At 34.6% G+C, this 17,565-nt stretch overlaps 1 protein-coding gene across 1 annotated transcript in view; it reads right to left on the bottom strand.

Annotated features, from left to right (window-relative positions):
• Positions 1-17,565, bottom strand: part of LOC143230473 (neprilysin-2-like) — a 79,109-nt gene that overhangs the window by 10,411 nt on the left and 51,133 nt on the right. Inside the window, exons 15-20 of the mRNA XM_076464104.1 lie at positions 14,659-14,710; positions 12,859-12,926; positions 8,666-8,796; positions 4,529-4,594; positions 3,494-3,589; positions 2,981-3,057 (exon numbers count right to left, since the gene is read on the bottom strand). Of these exons, the coding sequence (XP_076320219.1) occupies positions 2,981-3,057; positions 3,494-3,589; positions 4,529-4,594; positions 8,666-8,796; positions 12,859-12,926; positions 14,659-14,710 (490 nt within the window). The remainder of the gene's footprint in view (positions 1-2,980; positions 3,058-3,493; positions 3,590-4,528; positions 4,595-8,665; positions 8,797-12,858; positions 12,927-14,658; positions 14,711-17,565) is intronic.

Genomic DNA, 17,565 nt, shown 5'->3' with positions numbered 1-17,565 from the left:
TGACAGTTTAGCTTATTTTGTGTATGAGGTGTCGTTAAATCCAACACATAAACGATAACCATGTGAAACATATGTCATTGTCAGAATACTGATGCACTCTATGCATTTTTGTTGCTAGTTCAGTGAGCATATCTCATTGTTAGAATAAATGTGCTCTACGAATATCTATAACTTAAATTTGAAATAATTCAGTTACATTTTATTACAATTATTTCGTTTGATGAATAACCTAGAAATTTAAGTTGACGATTTTTGCATTTGTTTCGAAAAAGAAAAACACAATTGATGAAATATAATAAATTTATTAAAAAATATGGAAATTATTTTTTTTTTACTTTTATCACTCTAATAGTGTATAAATTGAAATATGTTGTGCAGCTCTATAGACGTTTAAATGGCAAATTCCATTATAATAGATGGGTATAACTGAACGAAAATGTATTTAAGTGTTTTCAAATCTCATTGAAGTATATTAAGTGTTCACTTCGTAAAACCGTAACGGAAAACTTACAAATATACACATTTGTTATGACATTACAGATTTATAATTTTGTACCATGTACAATCTATTTACAAACTAAACATATTTTCGTTGTCGTATTCATGTGAACTATGAATATAACCAACTTCCCTTAATATATAGTTGTATGTATATGAAACAGTTATGAATACAAATTTAGCACACATATAACTTAGTCCTAATTTTATTACCATGTTCATATGCAAACTGTATAAATGGTATTTGAAATTTTCAACTGTACCGGCTGAATGGATTTGTTAGAGATCTCTGGAGACCAGATATAATCGCCCCTACTTTCAAACTAGCAACTGATATTTTCATCCAAACAGGCTAATTGAACAGGTTAGAGATCCTTAGTGACCAAATATAATCGCCCATAATTTTATACTAATGACTGACATTTTAAACGAGACATGCTGATCGGACTGCTTAGAGATTCTTAGGAATCATTTCTAACGGCCTCTAACGTTAAACTTTTGATTGATATTTTCAGCCAGTCGGACTAAATTGGATTGGTTAGAGATCCTGAGAGATGACCAGACATAATCGCCCCTACTTTTAAACTACTGACTGATATTGCTATCCATACGTTAGCGACCTCTCGGGATAAGATATAGTCGCCCCTAATTTTGAGCTATTGATCAGAGGGTGGGATACTATTAGTAGGGTTCACATGGTATAACTCTCCTAGAAAAGAGAGGTCGAACAGATCCATTAGTGTTTGCTCTTTAGTAGGTTGGGACTGGATTCGGGCTGTAAATCCATTAATTCATGCTGTGCGTTTCGCTAATAGTGACGGTCAAATTCCACGATTTGATGAGAAATCAGATGATATAAGAGATAACAGGCGATGGATACTTTTGACAAAGTACCTTTCCTATACTATAAAAGTGGAAAATTATGAAAGGCTTAACGTATAAATGCTTATTTTCCTTTGGACGAAAATTCCAGAAAAAACAAAATGTAAAACTGTTTTCTGTATAGTTACTGCCTTTGGAGAAAAAAGCACAAATATCAACAGCCGTAAATTCCTATATTTATGCTAATTACCTATAAATTATATTTATCAATCTTCCAAGTCTGCAAAACTATTGCGAAAACTTACTAGGTAATATGGTCTTCCATTTGTTTGAGAGAATGTAAGGATTAAGCAATAGGTAGAATTCTACGTGTACAATCTACTGTTTATTATATGAAAAATACGTGTATTTGACTCTATTCTGGTTGAAATACACAGATTCATCAAAAATTTATGCTGACGTCTATAAGTTCAGAATAGGTATTTGTTCAATGATGTTACAGAGTCTTAAGAGATAAATTAATGCTAGCTGTTATTCAGTTATCATTAAATATAGATTATTTATTTGATTTTAGGTTTATGTATGAAGTTACTCAAGGGCTATCTGTGATAGTAGGTACTATTTCGGAACTCATAGACTAAAGGGAAACATATTTAGCCCACACAACAAGAGCAGTTAATGTCTCTATGTTGGAGCAAATAAGCTTATGTCTTCTTTGATGTGTCCATTATAAGAAATAAACATATTTAATTACTCTTTAATTATGTTGGTCCATGTATGTATATAGGAGGTAAATACCTTGAATACTTTTTTGATGTGTATTACTATAACTAAACATATTTAATTACTTGTTTTGATTGATGTTGATGTTTTTCCACCAGAATATTTCCTTCTTTTACGTGCTTGTTTGTGACAGTATTGTAACACGAATCCTGATTTGCATCTGCTGAGTTATGTCTCTATATCTTTAAAACTTATGAAGAAAGTAGATAAACGAGTAATAAAATATTAGAAACAATAGTTTCTATTAACACATGTATACGTATGTATAGTGTTACCACACGCACCAAGTATCTGTGGTATTGAACAAGGATAAGAGTACAAATATAAGTTCTGTATGTAACTACTTCTGTTAACTTTGGACAAAACAGTTTTTGTCTGGCATAAATATCTGGTATCTCGGCAATAAGTCTGGGGCTTTTAACGCTAAAATCGGGTTTCGATACCCTTGAAAGGCAATTCAAAGATAGCCCATTGTGTAACTTTGTGCTTAACACCAAAGAAACAAATCTCTACAGAATACGAAAAACATGGTGCGCCATTTTCTGATAGCTATAGTTAGAAATGATGGTTTAAAAGAAAAGATAATTTCAATTACATAAGGGACGAAGGATGCTTGACCAGTTCGGATAATTATGCTTTCAAATATTTAAAAATTATCCAAATAACTGTCAGTTCCTAATGGATCCCTACACAAACCTTTCTCTTATTAGACTTAGTGACAACGAAACATTATTTGAAAACAATGTTATCATAAGAATAAAAATGAGCTGGTAGAAACACTAATGTCTCGTCTCTGAAAACTTGACGCAATGTATACTTAGTAATTTTATTTTTATAATTAACTTCAGTTAAAAAGTAAGTTAACATTTTAACTTACCTATACATTGCTGGCGTATGTTCATCATATGAAATTTTCTCAAGTAGTTCTGATGATGACGATTTACTACACCAATTCTATAAAATAAAAATGTATTGTATAACAGTTAAGATTAGTATTAGTGTACTTTGTTAAAATATATTAATTATACAACTAATATAAACAGACTGCCAAATGTAGTTATGTACCTCAAACATGTCAGATTTCGGAATTCTATTTAATCCAATCTAAAATAAGTATTTATTGGAAAATGTGTATATTAAGATATTTTTATTTTTTAAATTAGAAATATAGAATAAGGATATAACATATTCCATATATGTGAATATACAAGATTGGGCCCCAATCGAACTCAATTATAAACAGTTAAAGTTTCTTATTGACTAATACTAACTCGGCGTTACCTTTATCGATTTAATTAATATATTAACATAATAACAATCTCATCATTCCCAATCTAATAAAACTAAATATTCGTGATAAAGGATACAAAATTAATATCAGACATATTACTATCGCGAAGGTGATCCAGAAAAGCTGATCCACAGAATATGGTAATCCAGGCAAAGGCAGTTCGTATCCATTGTGTGAAACCCAGTGGTGGTATGCCTGTTTATGAAATAGCAAAAAGCTCTTCGTAGTAGTTTATAAGGACATGAAATATGGTTTATAAAGACGAGCTGCTTTTGTTTCTTACACATCAGTAGTTTTAAGAAATGCTTATTGTAAGACGATTATAGTTAATATTTTACCACTATGTTACCTGATACTGTTCTAAATATTCGTATTTTATATTCACTAACTCTTTGCTGGAACATTCTAATTATCAAGACACTATGAAGTTCATACATACAAAGTTTCAGTCAAACATGTATTTTATTATACCTTAGAAAATGTGTAGATCCCATCAAATTGGATTGATAAATTTCTTTTGTCAATACGATTTTTTATAGCAGTAAATTATATCTTTCAGACATTAGTCAAATATCTAAATATTGCTTTCTGTAAAACTTCTATTTCTGTTAATGTGATTTAAGCCACGTAACCTGGATATTCCAAAAACGATTCTTATGCATGAATTACATAAAAACATGATAACATTAACATTGTACAATAATTTATTACAGACAACATCAGGTTCATTGAATTTTTAATAAATTATTGTGCTTCTTTTCAATTATTATTTATTTTATCCATTCCACTTAAGACTTCGTGGTTCAAGAGGTTTTATCTATTGTTTCACTAACAATGTGTATATCATAATTAGACATTTGCTTTATCATGGTTCTTATAAGAATATCCGGTTTATTAGTTGTTGTAAAATTAATGTAGAATTATACTTCCAACCAGTAGACGTGTTATGCTTGTAAGTACAATATAGAATAAAAAATACACTAGCATTGCGAACCTGTATTTTAAAATCATTTCTTTAAAACAAAAAAAATATGGAATACAGTATGTTCATATAAGGAGATAGCATATATTGTTGTTATTCATTACAATTATGTTAAAGAAACGAAGTACACACATATCAGGATGTTTACATACTTTATACGAGTGGTGAATTCCTTCATTATCTGCAATATTTTCTCCCAAAGTCTTCGTACCATTTACCTATTTAACAAAATTAAAGAAAGGTAGAAGTGACAAGACACTTTCTACTTAATGTGATCTTATAAAAAGAAGAATGTTCTTTAATTCATTTATGTTCAGTCTTTATATTTTTATATCACATAATTTTCAGTAATCCTGTCCACTGATTAAGTGTTTATATTTTTTTACATCACATAACCGATATGTTCGATCTGGACAAAATAAGGTACGTTCTATCAGGTCGAAGTTATTGAAAAGTCTTTATACTTTTAGTAAAATGAATAAATAGATAAATGTAGTAGTAGCCAAAAATTAATTCCTATCACTTGTTTCTAGACATGGCATGACTCGATAACTAGGGCGCTTGTCTCGCAGTCAGGGGATTGCGAGGTCAAATTTTCTTTACCAAAAATGCTCGCTTTTTCAGCCGTTACTTAGCCCAAGAGTTGGAAGTTGGTGTTGTTAGCTGCTAAATTAGGGAGGGCTAGCGCAAATAACTGCCGATAAATTTTGCGTGAAATTTAAAACGAATGAAAACAAATAATTCATTTCTAAGTTGCTTATTTCATCAAAAAAATTGGCTTCAGCGAATCAGTGGTTAGCATACTGAACAGAGATTCAAGATTCCGTTATAGTCTAGAAAATAGGTAATTGCGGTTCATCCTTTAGGACTATGGATATTTTATAAGAGTGTATTATTTGATCAGAGTAATTCACGAGCTGGTTGTTGGTGCTGTTAACTAGTCTTATTTTCTCTATCGCTTCATTTTAAATTTAGTGACAGTTAAAAAAAAATCCTCGATTAGCATTGCGAAAATACACAAAAAATTGAAAGACTTATATACAGAAACGCTATAATAGTAAATTGTGGCGTAAATTACCTTATGGCATTATAATTATTGATATATGCTACATACAAACAGTAGTGTTTAAGAATATTTTTTCATATTTTCGTTATTAGTGAAATTACAAGTACATTCATAAAAGGTGTAGTAATATATTGAAGGTTATTTCATTCAACATACTCTTAATACACTCTCCGCCCATGACCCCAGTCCCCATGACCCATTATGTCTGCGAACTTCCAATGATAGAAACCGGGTTCGATATCCGCGGTTAACACAGAATATATAGCTCATTATGCATATTTGTGCTTAACCAAAAAAAGAGAAAAAACAACCAAAAACACTCATGTTATTATTAAATACTACAAGTAATCATTCATGAAGGACATATGGTTCCAATCAGCTATTGTTAACTGTGACATTAAAAGGACAAGAATAACTGAATAGTCCTGCGTCACATAAACCCAAAGTGATAATTGTATTTATAGAATTAATATTTCCCGAAATTGTTAAATAGGTATTAATTAGTGAATGGGTTGAAAAAAAAAACTGTTAACGATGTAATCATTTTAAATCCGCTAAATTTCAAAACAAAAATACAAAGTAAAATTGTCGAAGAGATTAAAACTTAAGCTGTTAGAAATTATGAACAGTCGAGAATTTTGGTATACGAAGATTATAGATATAAAACTCAACAACAACAACAACAAAAAATTACTGAAGGAAGCATTTATTTCTCTAATAGATCAAAATAGGTATAAAAGGTATGAATGGCTAGATGGGTTTATTCTCAATCTGAGAGTCTTGGGTTTGAACCCCCCATGCTCGCCCTTTCAGCCGTTGTGGCGGTGTAATGTGGCGATCAATTCCACTATCCGTTGGTTTTTAAAAAAAGCAACCCAAGAGTTGAAAACGCACCCGGCCCGGATACTGGAAGGATTGACAGAAGCGGGCATAATCTGTCTGAGACTGGATGGACACAGTGAGAGTTCAGCCTCCTCTCACATATTTACCCGGCACGCTCGGGACCTGTGGGCTGGTTACACAGGTGGTGAGTACTAGCAAAAACGACTGCCGAAAGTGTCTGGATATAGCAGAGGAAATTGAATAAATACCCATACTGATGCTTTGAAAACAAAATATAGGGGCAAAAGAGAGAAAGGGCAAATGCTTGCTTGATCTTGATTTTCAGTACAATACGGACCGCGAAAGTGGGGCCTATCGATCCTTTTGACTTTATGAGTTTTAAACAAGAGGTGTCAAAAAAGTTACCACAGGGCTACTGGCTTGTGGCGGCCAAGCGTTCATAGCGACGTCGCTTTTTGAGCGCCTGTCCTGTGAAAGTTGGTTTTCTCGGGGCGCTCCCGTTCCCCCCCCCCCCTACAGCCAAATCTCAGGCATTGGATCTTTAGATCCCAGCCAAGGCAACTATTTTGCCCAGCCCTGAAACGGGTCGTTTCGCGTTGTTATTTACTTTGACGTCTCCTGGTTGGATTCTGGCCTGGCTAGTCTCTTCGGTGCCACCTTTGTTTCGCTCACCAGTTAACTATATTATGATCAACCTCACTTCAACTTAAAAAAAAGTCAAAATAAAATAATTTCAAAAACCACATTTAAATTTCAATAATTTTTCACGTGAGGAGACGAAAAGGAACCACACCGTTCTTGATCATCCCAGTTGGAGAGAGAATTCTTCAGACTTCTCTCTCTCTAAACTAAACCCCTGCCACGTTCGTTTTGAGTTGGCGGTGTGTAGTATGACTAGCTCCCTTCCCTCAATATTGGAATTCATGATATTATAGGTGAAATGTTTAAACATATTTAGATTTATGTAGAATTCTTAATTCAGTTATATTTACTAAACAATTTCCTATACAACCCTTATGCAAGGTAGTAAATTGCCTATTTTGCCAGGGGTTATAGTGATGACTCAATCCAAGCTAGAAGAATAGAATAACACCATAGTGATTTAGTGTACAGGACCAAACTTGTTGATAAAATCCGCTGTTACACCACAACTCTCCGATATGCCAGAATGCTACTATTCCTATGTTTTCAAACAGATTTAAGCACTCTCACAATCACATTTAAAACAGAAGCCTTATATCTATCTTAGATTAAGAAAAATAAGAACTGGTGAAATATTATCCTTCTCTTGATGAAACTTCTCTTGTTGAAGAGAGAAACATTAAAAACATTTTTAAGGACATATCACACAAAATTAAGACAAAGGTAGCTAAAATAATTTCGTTGAGCCCCAATTGTTTTTAAAAATCTGCCAAACATTTCACAGTGTAAGTGACCAAATATATTTACAGTAGTAGCAACTGATATTCCAGTGGTACTGGTTGCAGTGGTACTTTTGTTTATAGGATTTGTATATACTATAATACGTCATGATTCTTGGAAGATGCTTTGTAATTTATTTTTTTAATTTCGCGCAAAGTTACTTGAGAGCTATCTGCGCTAGCTGTTCCTAATTTAGCAGTGTAAGACTAGAGGGAAAGCAGCTAGTTATCACCACCCACCGCCAACTCTTGGGCTACTCTTTTACCAATGAATAGTGGGATTGATCGCACATTATAACGCACCCACGGCTGAAAGGACGAGTATGTTTGGTGCGAGAGGGATTCGAACCTGTGACCCTTGAATTACGAGTCGAACGCCTTAACACATTTGACCATGCCGAGCCAATTTATTACTGGGGCTTGACTATAACGTTCATTTTTATCCATTATTGAATGTAATTTTATATAACTATGTACTGTGCTAAGCCTAAAGTGTCTATCAGATATAATGCAGTATCTGGTGTAGTTTCTTTATTACATGCATTTAATTAACGTTTTGACTCTCACTTTTACCATACAAATTCTTTTGTCGGGTTTGACGGGTTCTTGTGAATGCTTCAAGATACGAGATTATCATGTCTTTTCTTCTAGTTTCTTCCATATACCGAAGAAGTTCGCACGATACACAGGAACAAGTTTTATGCACCATCTAGATTTGATTCCGTAAATGCGCAGAGTTGCGCAAAGCTACCCAGCTGTACATATTACACACTATGCTCATCACGGGAAATGGTCTCTGATTTCAATAATGTAAGTTCGTAAACTTACGGCTGACATTCTGGGGGAATCAAATTTTGCTAACATCAAATTTTCTGCCATTTTTTCTTCACTCTGTACAAGAATCCTAAACATATTACCAACTATATGTTATCCAAATGCGAAAAGATTGGTTTACTTACCGATACATTAAGTTTCTCATAAACGTAACTGTTGTATTGTTTCACAAGACACTCCGTCTTTTTCATGAACTTTTCATAAGTTGTTTTCTTCCACCAGTTATTTAGATTACCTTCTTCATCAAACATAGATCCTAGAAATTATTAGGTCAGAAACATGTGTTTAATTCCTAGAAATTAGTATGTTAGAAACAAAATTCAAATTTTATAAATTGGTAAGCTAGAAACAAATTATTAGGTCTTAAGAGTTAGTAGAGTAGAAACCTGTCTTTAAATCCTAGAAATCAGTAAATTAGGTAACAGTCTTTAGATCCTAAAAAATTGTAAGCTGGAGAATGTCATTATACTCTATAAATTGTAGATTAGAAACAATCTTTTCTCATCTGCTAACCTCTAGAATGTAAAGAAGTCTTTATGTTCTAAAATTGGTAGAATAGAAAAAAGTCTCTAGATCCTAGTAATTTATAGGTCAAAGAGAGGTTTTTAGATCCTATACATTTCTTTCAGACAGAAGTCTTTAGATTCTATAAGTTAGTAAAACAGAAATGTCTTTAGATCCTATAAAGTAGTAGATCAGAAACAAGATCATCGTAAGTGTCAGATGATAAAAAAGGTTTTAGATCTTAGGAATTGGTATATCAAACAAGTCATCAGATTCTAGAAATCAGTAGATTAGAAACATATCTTTAAATCCTAGAAATTGACATATTAGAAAAAAAACCGATTCTAGAAATTCGTAAATTAGAAACATGTATTTAGATGTTAACACTTTTTTAAATTACAAATAATCTTTACATTCTAAAACTTTTTTATATCAGCAACAAAATTTTGATCGTAGAGATTAGTAGATCAGGAAGAAGTCTTTAGATTCTAGAAGGCCATGCCTTTTTTTCTTCATTGCCATAACAGCCGGGCCGACATGGCCAGGTGGGTTAAGATGTTCGACTCGTAATCTGAGTCACGAGTTAGAATCCCCGTCACACCAAACATGCGTGCCATTTCAGCCGTTGGGGCGTTATAATGTTTCAGTCAATCCCACTATTCGTTGGTAAAAGAGTAGCCCAAGAGTTGGCGGTGGGTGGTGATGACTAACTGCCTTCGCTCTAGTCTTACACTGCTAAATTAGGGACGGCTAGCACAGATAGCCCTCGAGTAGCTTTGTGCGAAATTTAAAACAAACAAACAAGATCCTAGAATTTGGTAGGTTAGGAACATCGGCAGATCGTAGAATATTTTGTATGTTATAAAATGAGTGAACATACGTATAAAAAGGTGCTTTTTTAAATCTACGTTCCAACAAATGAATAGAAAAATGATGATATTTTTTCAAAATGATATATACACTACATGGGCAAAAGTATGTGGACACTCGACCATTACACCCATGTGCTTGTTGATCGTCTCATTTCAAAACCATGGGCATTAATATGGAGTTGATCACTCCTTTGCTGCTACAACAGCTTCCACTCTTCTAGGAAGGCTTTTCACTAGATTTTGCAACATTATTGCGGGGATTCACTCCTATTCAGCTACAAGACCATAATTGAGGTCGGGCACTGATGTCGGGCGAGATGTCTTGTCTCGCAATCGGCGTTTCAATTCATTCCAAATGTGTTCGATAGGGGTTGAGGTCAGGGCTCTGTGCAGGCCAGTCAAATTCTTCCACACCAACCTCGGCAAGCCATGTCTTTATGGACCTCGATTTGTGCACAGGGCATTGTCATGCTAAAACAAAAAAGGACCTTCCCCAAACTGTTGCCACAAATCTGGAAGCCCACAGTTCTCTAGAATGTCACTGTATGCTGTAGCATTAAGATTTCCCTTCACTGGAACTAAAGATCCTAACACAAACCATGATAAACAGCTCCAGACCATTATTCCTCCTCCACAAAACTTTACAGTTGGCATTATGCATTCAGGCAGGTAACATTCTCCTGGCATCCGCCAAACCAAGATTTGTCCGTCAGACTGCCAGATAGCGAAGCATAATTCATCACTCCAGAAAATGCGCTTCCACTGTTCCAGAGTGCAATGGCGGTGTGCTTAACACTATTCCAGCCGATGTTTGGCACTGCGCATTGTGGTCTTAGGCTTGTGTGCGGCTGCTCGGCCATGGAAACCCATTTCATTAAGCTTCCGAACGAACATTTCTTGTACTGAAGCTGCTTCCAGAAGCAGTTTAGAAATTAGTAGTGAGTGTTGCAACTGTAGACAAACGATTTTTACGCGCTTCAGCACTCGGCGGTCCTGTTCTGTGAGCTTGTGTGGCCTACTGCTTCGTAGTTGAGCTATTGTTGCTCCTAAACGTTTCTACTTTGAGGAACTGATATGTTGGAAAGGTGGAAATGACAGTGCCACGTTGAAAGTCACTGAGCTCTTCCGTACGATCCATTCTACTGCCAATGTTTGTCTTTGGAGACTGCATGGCTGTATGCTTGATTTTATGCCCCTATTAGCAAAGGGTGTGGCTGAAATAGGCAGATCCACTAATCAGAAGGGGTGTCCACAAACTTTTGGCCATAAAGTACATTTCATCCATAGTTGGGAAGAAACGCCCTCAGATTCATGTGTTATCGCGACGGTTGGTGTGGGTATTAAATCTTTAATTAAAATAAAGTACAGAACGACGTTTCGACCTTCTTAGGTAGTCATGAACCCTCAGACTCAAGAGAGATAGGTACTATTTATACGAAAATGAGTGGAAAGAATAAAAGAGATGAACACAAAATGAAAAGTTTTCCAGATATGAAATGTGCATATGATAGGTTTAGCTAAACTATACCACACACTATAGACTGCCATTACGGTTTTATAGTAGTAGAAAAGCCTTTATACTTTATGTTTAAACAAACATCAAAAAGAGATAGACAAAAAAGAACACTGAACTTGCTCTCATTTCAATTCATTTTATCTATAGTATTGAAAATATTCGTCATTTATTTAAAATTATGGAACATTATGGGATCTGTCAAAACTTTTGCCTCCCAGTGGTTCAGATACCCGTGGTAGGCACAGTATAGATAGTCATTGGATAAATTTGCGTTTAACAATAAACAAACAAACCAAAACATTCTATTCATTCATATATTCTATGTTCTAATATTTTCCAAATACATTAGAGAATCGTGAGATTACGTATGTTAAAAGTAGATAAAATACATGTCCAATAAAAATACAAATTTTAGTGAAATCTGAAGAATATTATCCGTAGCTTGTGACTCTCCCTCCCCTCAACAAATAAATATATTTTGTTTACGAGTTCTTCAACCAGCCTTATGTACAATACCAATAACAATAATGTATAGGAAAACTGTTTTTTGTTTTTTTTTTAATTTCTCGCAAAGCTACATGAGGGCTATGTGCGCTAGTCGTCCCTAATTTAGCAGTGTAAGACTAGAGAAAAGGCAGCTATTCATCACCACCCACCGCCGATTCTTGGGCTATTCTTACCAACGAATAGTGAGATTGACCGTCACTTTATAACGTCCCCACGGCTGAAAGGGCGAGCATGTTTGGAAGAAATATCACACATAAATCCATGGGTAATTATGATATTTCTAAATTGTCGTCTCTCGATATCCTTTAGAAGTTCAGTGTAACTAAAATAATGTGTTTAATTAACAAGAGGGAACCAAGAACTTTCTGATATGAGATTCGAGAAATCTAAGACAACTTTTGTAGATGAAGGAGCTTAAGACAGTCTAATCAAGATTTGTCAAATACATTGAATTTTATGAAAAGTTAACTAAAACGAAATAAACAGGGAAAGAAACTACGCAATAATTTTCTGCGAAAATAAAAATGTCAATATGTTTAACATCGTATTATTTGGGAGACTTCTATATTTTGCGTCATGTACAAAAGGCGTCTTTAGGAAAGCCAAACAGCTTTGTACAAGGGAGTGGTTTTTACGTATGGTGATTATGTTCTAAAGCTAACCCAACGCATCTAAACCAGAATTAATTAATTATGAGTGCTGTAAAGTTTTATGATAAAACCGTTGAATTGCAACATTAAAGTAAAAATTAATTTTAATGTAATAAGACAGTGCTTTATTTACGTATACAGACAGCACTCTAATATGCAGAATGTAATCTTATAGTTGAGTCATTAATACGTTTGGAATAAAAATAGATATAATAATATAAAATTGTTTTGGGCATAACGTGTAAATAGTCGTTACGAACTGTTCTTACCCAAATTATCAAATCCGTGAGTGAGTTCGTGGCCAATCACAGTTCCCAAAAATCCATAATTAAGATAGCTAGAAAATTTAAAGCTCAATCAACACGATTTCAACAAATTAGACAAAAGTGATAATATTTTAAAATGATTAATTACTATGCAGCTAACATTGATAAGCTAAAAAAACATTTTAAAGAACTATTGAATCATAAAAACTATGAAATTTTATTACAAACTAACGCCTTAAAACATTAACAAGTTAAAAGTAGAATTATGTTCTGTTTAAACTATTCTATATTCAAGGTCAATGAAACCTCCTACTTTAGTAACAGTCAAACAGCACGTGATTGAAATAGAATGTCTTTTTTTAAGGTACAGTTTTACTGGCAATATCGTTACAATTAGCTTAGTTGGCTATCTTGAAATCGAAACAAAAACAAATAAAACGAGAATAACGAATTTATATATTAAAAATTATTTTCATGATTTTAAATTTTCCTTTTAAAATATAATTTAAATGAAAGGTTAGTTAAAGAAAGTAAGAGGAACAAGCTGTTAAAACACATGATAACCTCACACGATAGTATGTTCGTTTATTACAATCTTTTATTTACAAAGCTACCTAATGGGGAATATGCGCTGTTGCCATTGCGAGTATCGAAACCGATGTTAAGTCTTCAAATTACCGCTGAGGTACTGGCAGTATTAACATAGTTGGTATGAATTCGTACTTCAAGTTCATAGTTCAAAAGCTTTACTGTGGGCCTGAGCTCTGTTCAAAGCGGAAAATTGAACCATTGATTTTAACCTTGTCAGTCGCAAACTTAACACTGACCTATGAGAGAATACATTTTTGAAAAATGCGAAGCATTCATTAACAACGAAAAACACGTTTCAAGAACTTGTTTTAAATAATATTATTCCTATTATTGTGAAAATCTGAAATAACACCAATTTTTCAGTTGCTTACAAGTGTAGTAAAGTTCAATAGTAAAGTAATAAATGGATTTCGCTTTAACTGAGATAGTGTCTTCTAAAAGTATTCAGAAAACACTCCGATATATAGAACGTAAAATTTAATAAACTGTTTCCTCCTTAGAGTATTTTAATGAAACAATCGTTAATATAGAATGAACATTTATTGAATGAATAAATATTCGCTTAACTCTCTATTCAACTTAGAACATTAGCTTACTACTAGACGAGAAACTGAACACAACATTGTTCTAACCTCTCACCATGTTCATCTATAACCAACCTTTCATGTATCTTTTATGAATACTGGTACAAAAGCAAAAATCAAATATTTTGTGTCCAAATATGGCTAAGTGACTAACGTACTGTATTTTGGATCAGAAGGTACATGATTCTAGTCGTAATAAAATCCTAAACAAGTCCCGTTCTTTCAGCTGGGGTGGTGAGGTGGGCGTGTTTTTTTTTCGTTGTTGTTGTTGTTTATAAAGATGACAGTCAGTCTAATTGCTGGTCAAGAATAGTCACACAAGGTTTGGATGCTACAGGCTGTAGCACTCCCGCTGGTCGATATCTCTAAGTTAAAGATGGTTATGTTTAAGCCCTGGAAGTGTCTAACCTATTCATTAAGCCCACTTGCTTCATAAAGCACTGTACAGGTTGAAAGTACTGAAAATCACGATTTTTAAAGCACAATAATTTACCAAATTTTCGAAATAATGAATATTATTGGATTCTTCTGTAGACTATAGGTTCCTACATGTTATCGTTCTAACATCTATAAGAAATACGGCAAAAATTATAGAAAATTATATAAATAATAAGTAGAAATCAATTACCCTGGTCCTTCTTCACTAAACTTATTTTCTTGAAGAATACCTACTGGAATATCTGAAAAAAATATTTGGAGTTAACAACTGTATAGGATTAGGGTAGACTAAAGATCTAAATCTCTTCATCTGATAAATAATCCATATCAGGAGCTGAACTATAAAAGTAAATTAAATAGTAATTAATTTAAGCTACAAGAATAAATTAGATAGTCATTAATAAAGAACACAGGTTGCGCTTTCTTCCAAAGTAAAGTTAAGCTATTTGCAAATACGTGTATAGTTTTATGTATTATCTGTTTGAATTTCGCGCAAAGCTACTCGAGGCCTATTTGCGCTAGTTGTCCTTAATTTAGGGGTGTAAGATTAGAGGGAAGGCAGCTAGTCATCACCACCACCGCCAACTCTTGGGCTATTCTTTTACCAATAAATAGTGGGATTGACCGTCACATTATAATGCCCTTACGGCTGATAGAGCGAGCAAGTTTGGTGCGGCGGGGATTCGAACCTACGACCCTCAGATTACGAGTCAAGCGATTTTACCCACCTGGCAATGTTGGGCCTCATGTATTATCAATACAAACTAACCATGTGGCACGTATATTTATTCGGGACATTTGCAGATGGTTGTGCTATTTTCACTTAACTAACTTTAATACGAAGGTAAAGTTCACATGGTTTATGCACCAATCTCCAGGCACACTTTGTCGACCTTAATGTACACCTTCACCATTTGTCAAACCGTTCGGTTTTCTTAAACACCGAATATGTTGTTTGGCTGTTTGGCGTTTATTGTCGCAAAACAGCTAAGCTATCTGCTCCAAACAACCTGTAAAAAAATGTAAAAGTAAAATTAGTATAAAATGCAAAAATAAAGCAGGTTAAAGCAATATCTAAAAAATTGAATAAAAGATTTAAATAGAATTAAAAAGGCCAATGACCCCGTAATAATAAAACAAGGAAATCTGGCAATGTCTCTATCGCCAATGATACTGTCCAACGTCAGACGTGAACCCAGAGAAAAGACACGTCTAAAATGATGCCGTTACTCACGGTAGTAAAGACAACACGATAATAAAACGTGGGCTATTGCGACTTGCGTGCCACAAAGGCCACACATTGGTGGCTCAGTCCCAGATAAAAGAAAAAGATGAGTTCCTCCTTCCAATGTTTAAAGAAACAAGATGGTGAAAAAAGAACAGAAGGTTTGATTTGGAATATTATGCTACTATGTTGCTTACTCTAAGCCAACTGAAACGAAGTTGAGTCTTCAGTATAGGATCGTAGTCCATATACGGGATAGGCACGCTTGTGACGACACCAGAGCAGATGGACTTAGATGCGGTGTCAGTGAGTTCATTCCCTTGAATACCGAAAAACTGGATATGGATAGAAGATAAAGAAAAGTAGCCCAGTCGTTTTTTGAATATCGACAAAAACAAAATGAGAACTAACGCCAAGCGATTCAAGGGCCAGTACATGGTTAAGAGAATCAGTGTAAACAGTAGATTCTGTATGAGGCAAGACAAATGGCACAACTCGGCAGTGAACACAGAAACTGCAGAGGTGATCCTGTGAGCAACTACCAAGCCACAACAAACCATGGAAGAACCAAAATCGGGTGACTCTGTGGAACCATCCATATAAACGGGAATGGATTATGTTCAGCAACGAGAAGACAGTACTTTCATTGGAGAGTATCCACTTTCTTTGGATGGCAAAAGAAATTTCACAGGTTGTGATGGTGATAATCCTTTGTGGAATAGGTTGACCTGTAGACAGAAATATCTAGATTCACACCCAATTCAGACAGCTGTGCTTGTAAAGAAAGGCCAAATGGAAGAATGGTGGACCATTTATTCCAAAATAGCATAGTACATTGAGGAAGGAAGACGCAATCCAAGGTGGAATGCTGAAGTAAGGACCGAAGTTTAATGGCATACTGCAAGGAATGTTGTAAAGAGAGGAGATGAAGACGAGGTTCGTAGGACTCAGTGTACAAACTCTGAACTGGAGAAATGTGGAAAGCTCTCATGCAAAGCCAAAGCCCAAAATGGTGAATGGAGTTCAGCATCTTCAAGGCTAATGTCTTGACAGGACTATAGATCTATGACCCATAGTGCAGTTTGGAGCAAATGAGGGCACGATTGATCCTGAGCATAGGACTTTGATCTGCTCCCCAAGAGGTGAAGAGAGAACACAGAGGATGTTCAGAACCCTTGTACACATAACACATAGCTTATAGTCAAAGATAAGCGCCAAGAACTTTGCCTAGCGAACCACGGGAAGAACATCATTACCGATATAGAGCTTGGGGTCAGGATCAGGGTGTTTACCTAATTATTGGCAAAAGCTCATGCAAACGGTTTTGGAGAAAAAAAAGGTAAAACAATTTGCTGTGGTCCACTCCAACAAGTGATTGAGAGAGCAGACTGCTCAATAAACTTCATGTTCAATGAATGACACGAGATGGGATTGAGTCAATTAAAGTAACATAGAGCTATAAACGGAGACAGTAATTGTTCAATGAGAGCAGCAAAGTCTGAGTGATCATAAGTTACTACAGGAAACAGGTAGAGAGAGCCAACAGTGACAATACAACCTATACAATACAATCTTCCCAGGTTATCTTCAGGTTAAGAAAGAAATAATTTGAATGTGACTGTTAGGACGAGAGTATAAACGGGTACGGGATTGTAGGGAGTGTTGCAGGTGGATGTTAGGTTAGTAATTAGTATAGGTATAAAGGTGTTCCTTGATATTTGTTTTAGTTGCTATATAAGTAGGACTTCTTTGAAGGTCGAAACGTTGTTCTCTCTTTATCAATAAAAGTTTAATACCCATATCAGACGTTTTGAGATACATTTTAATTTCAAGTGGGTTTCTCGTCATCAAGAATTACTTCACCACGGTGAT

This window comes from Tachypleus tridentatus, chromosome 10 (genome assembly GCF_004210375.1).
Source record: "Tachypleus tridentatus isolate NWPU-2018 chromosome 10, ASM421037v1, whole genome shotgun sequence".
NCBI lineage: Eukaryota > Metazoa > Arthropoda > Merostomata > Xiphosura > Limulidae > Tachypleus > Tachypleus tridentatus.
The sequence above is the reverse complement of the archived record's forward strand: the minus strand, read 5'-3'. Positions and strand labels throughout refer to the sequence as shown.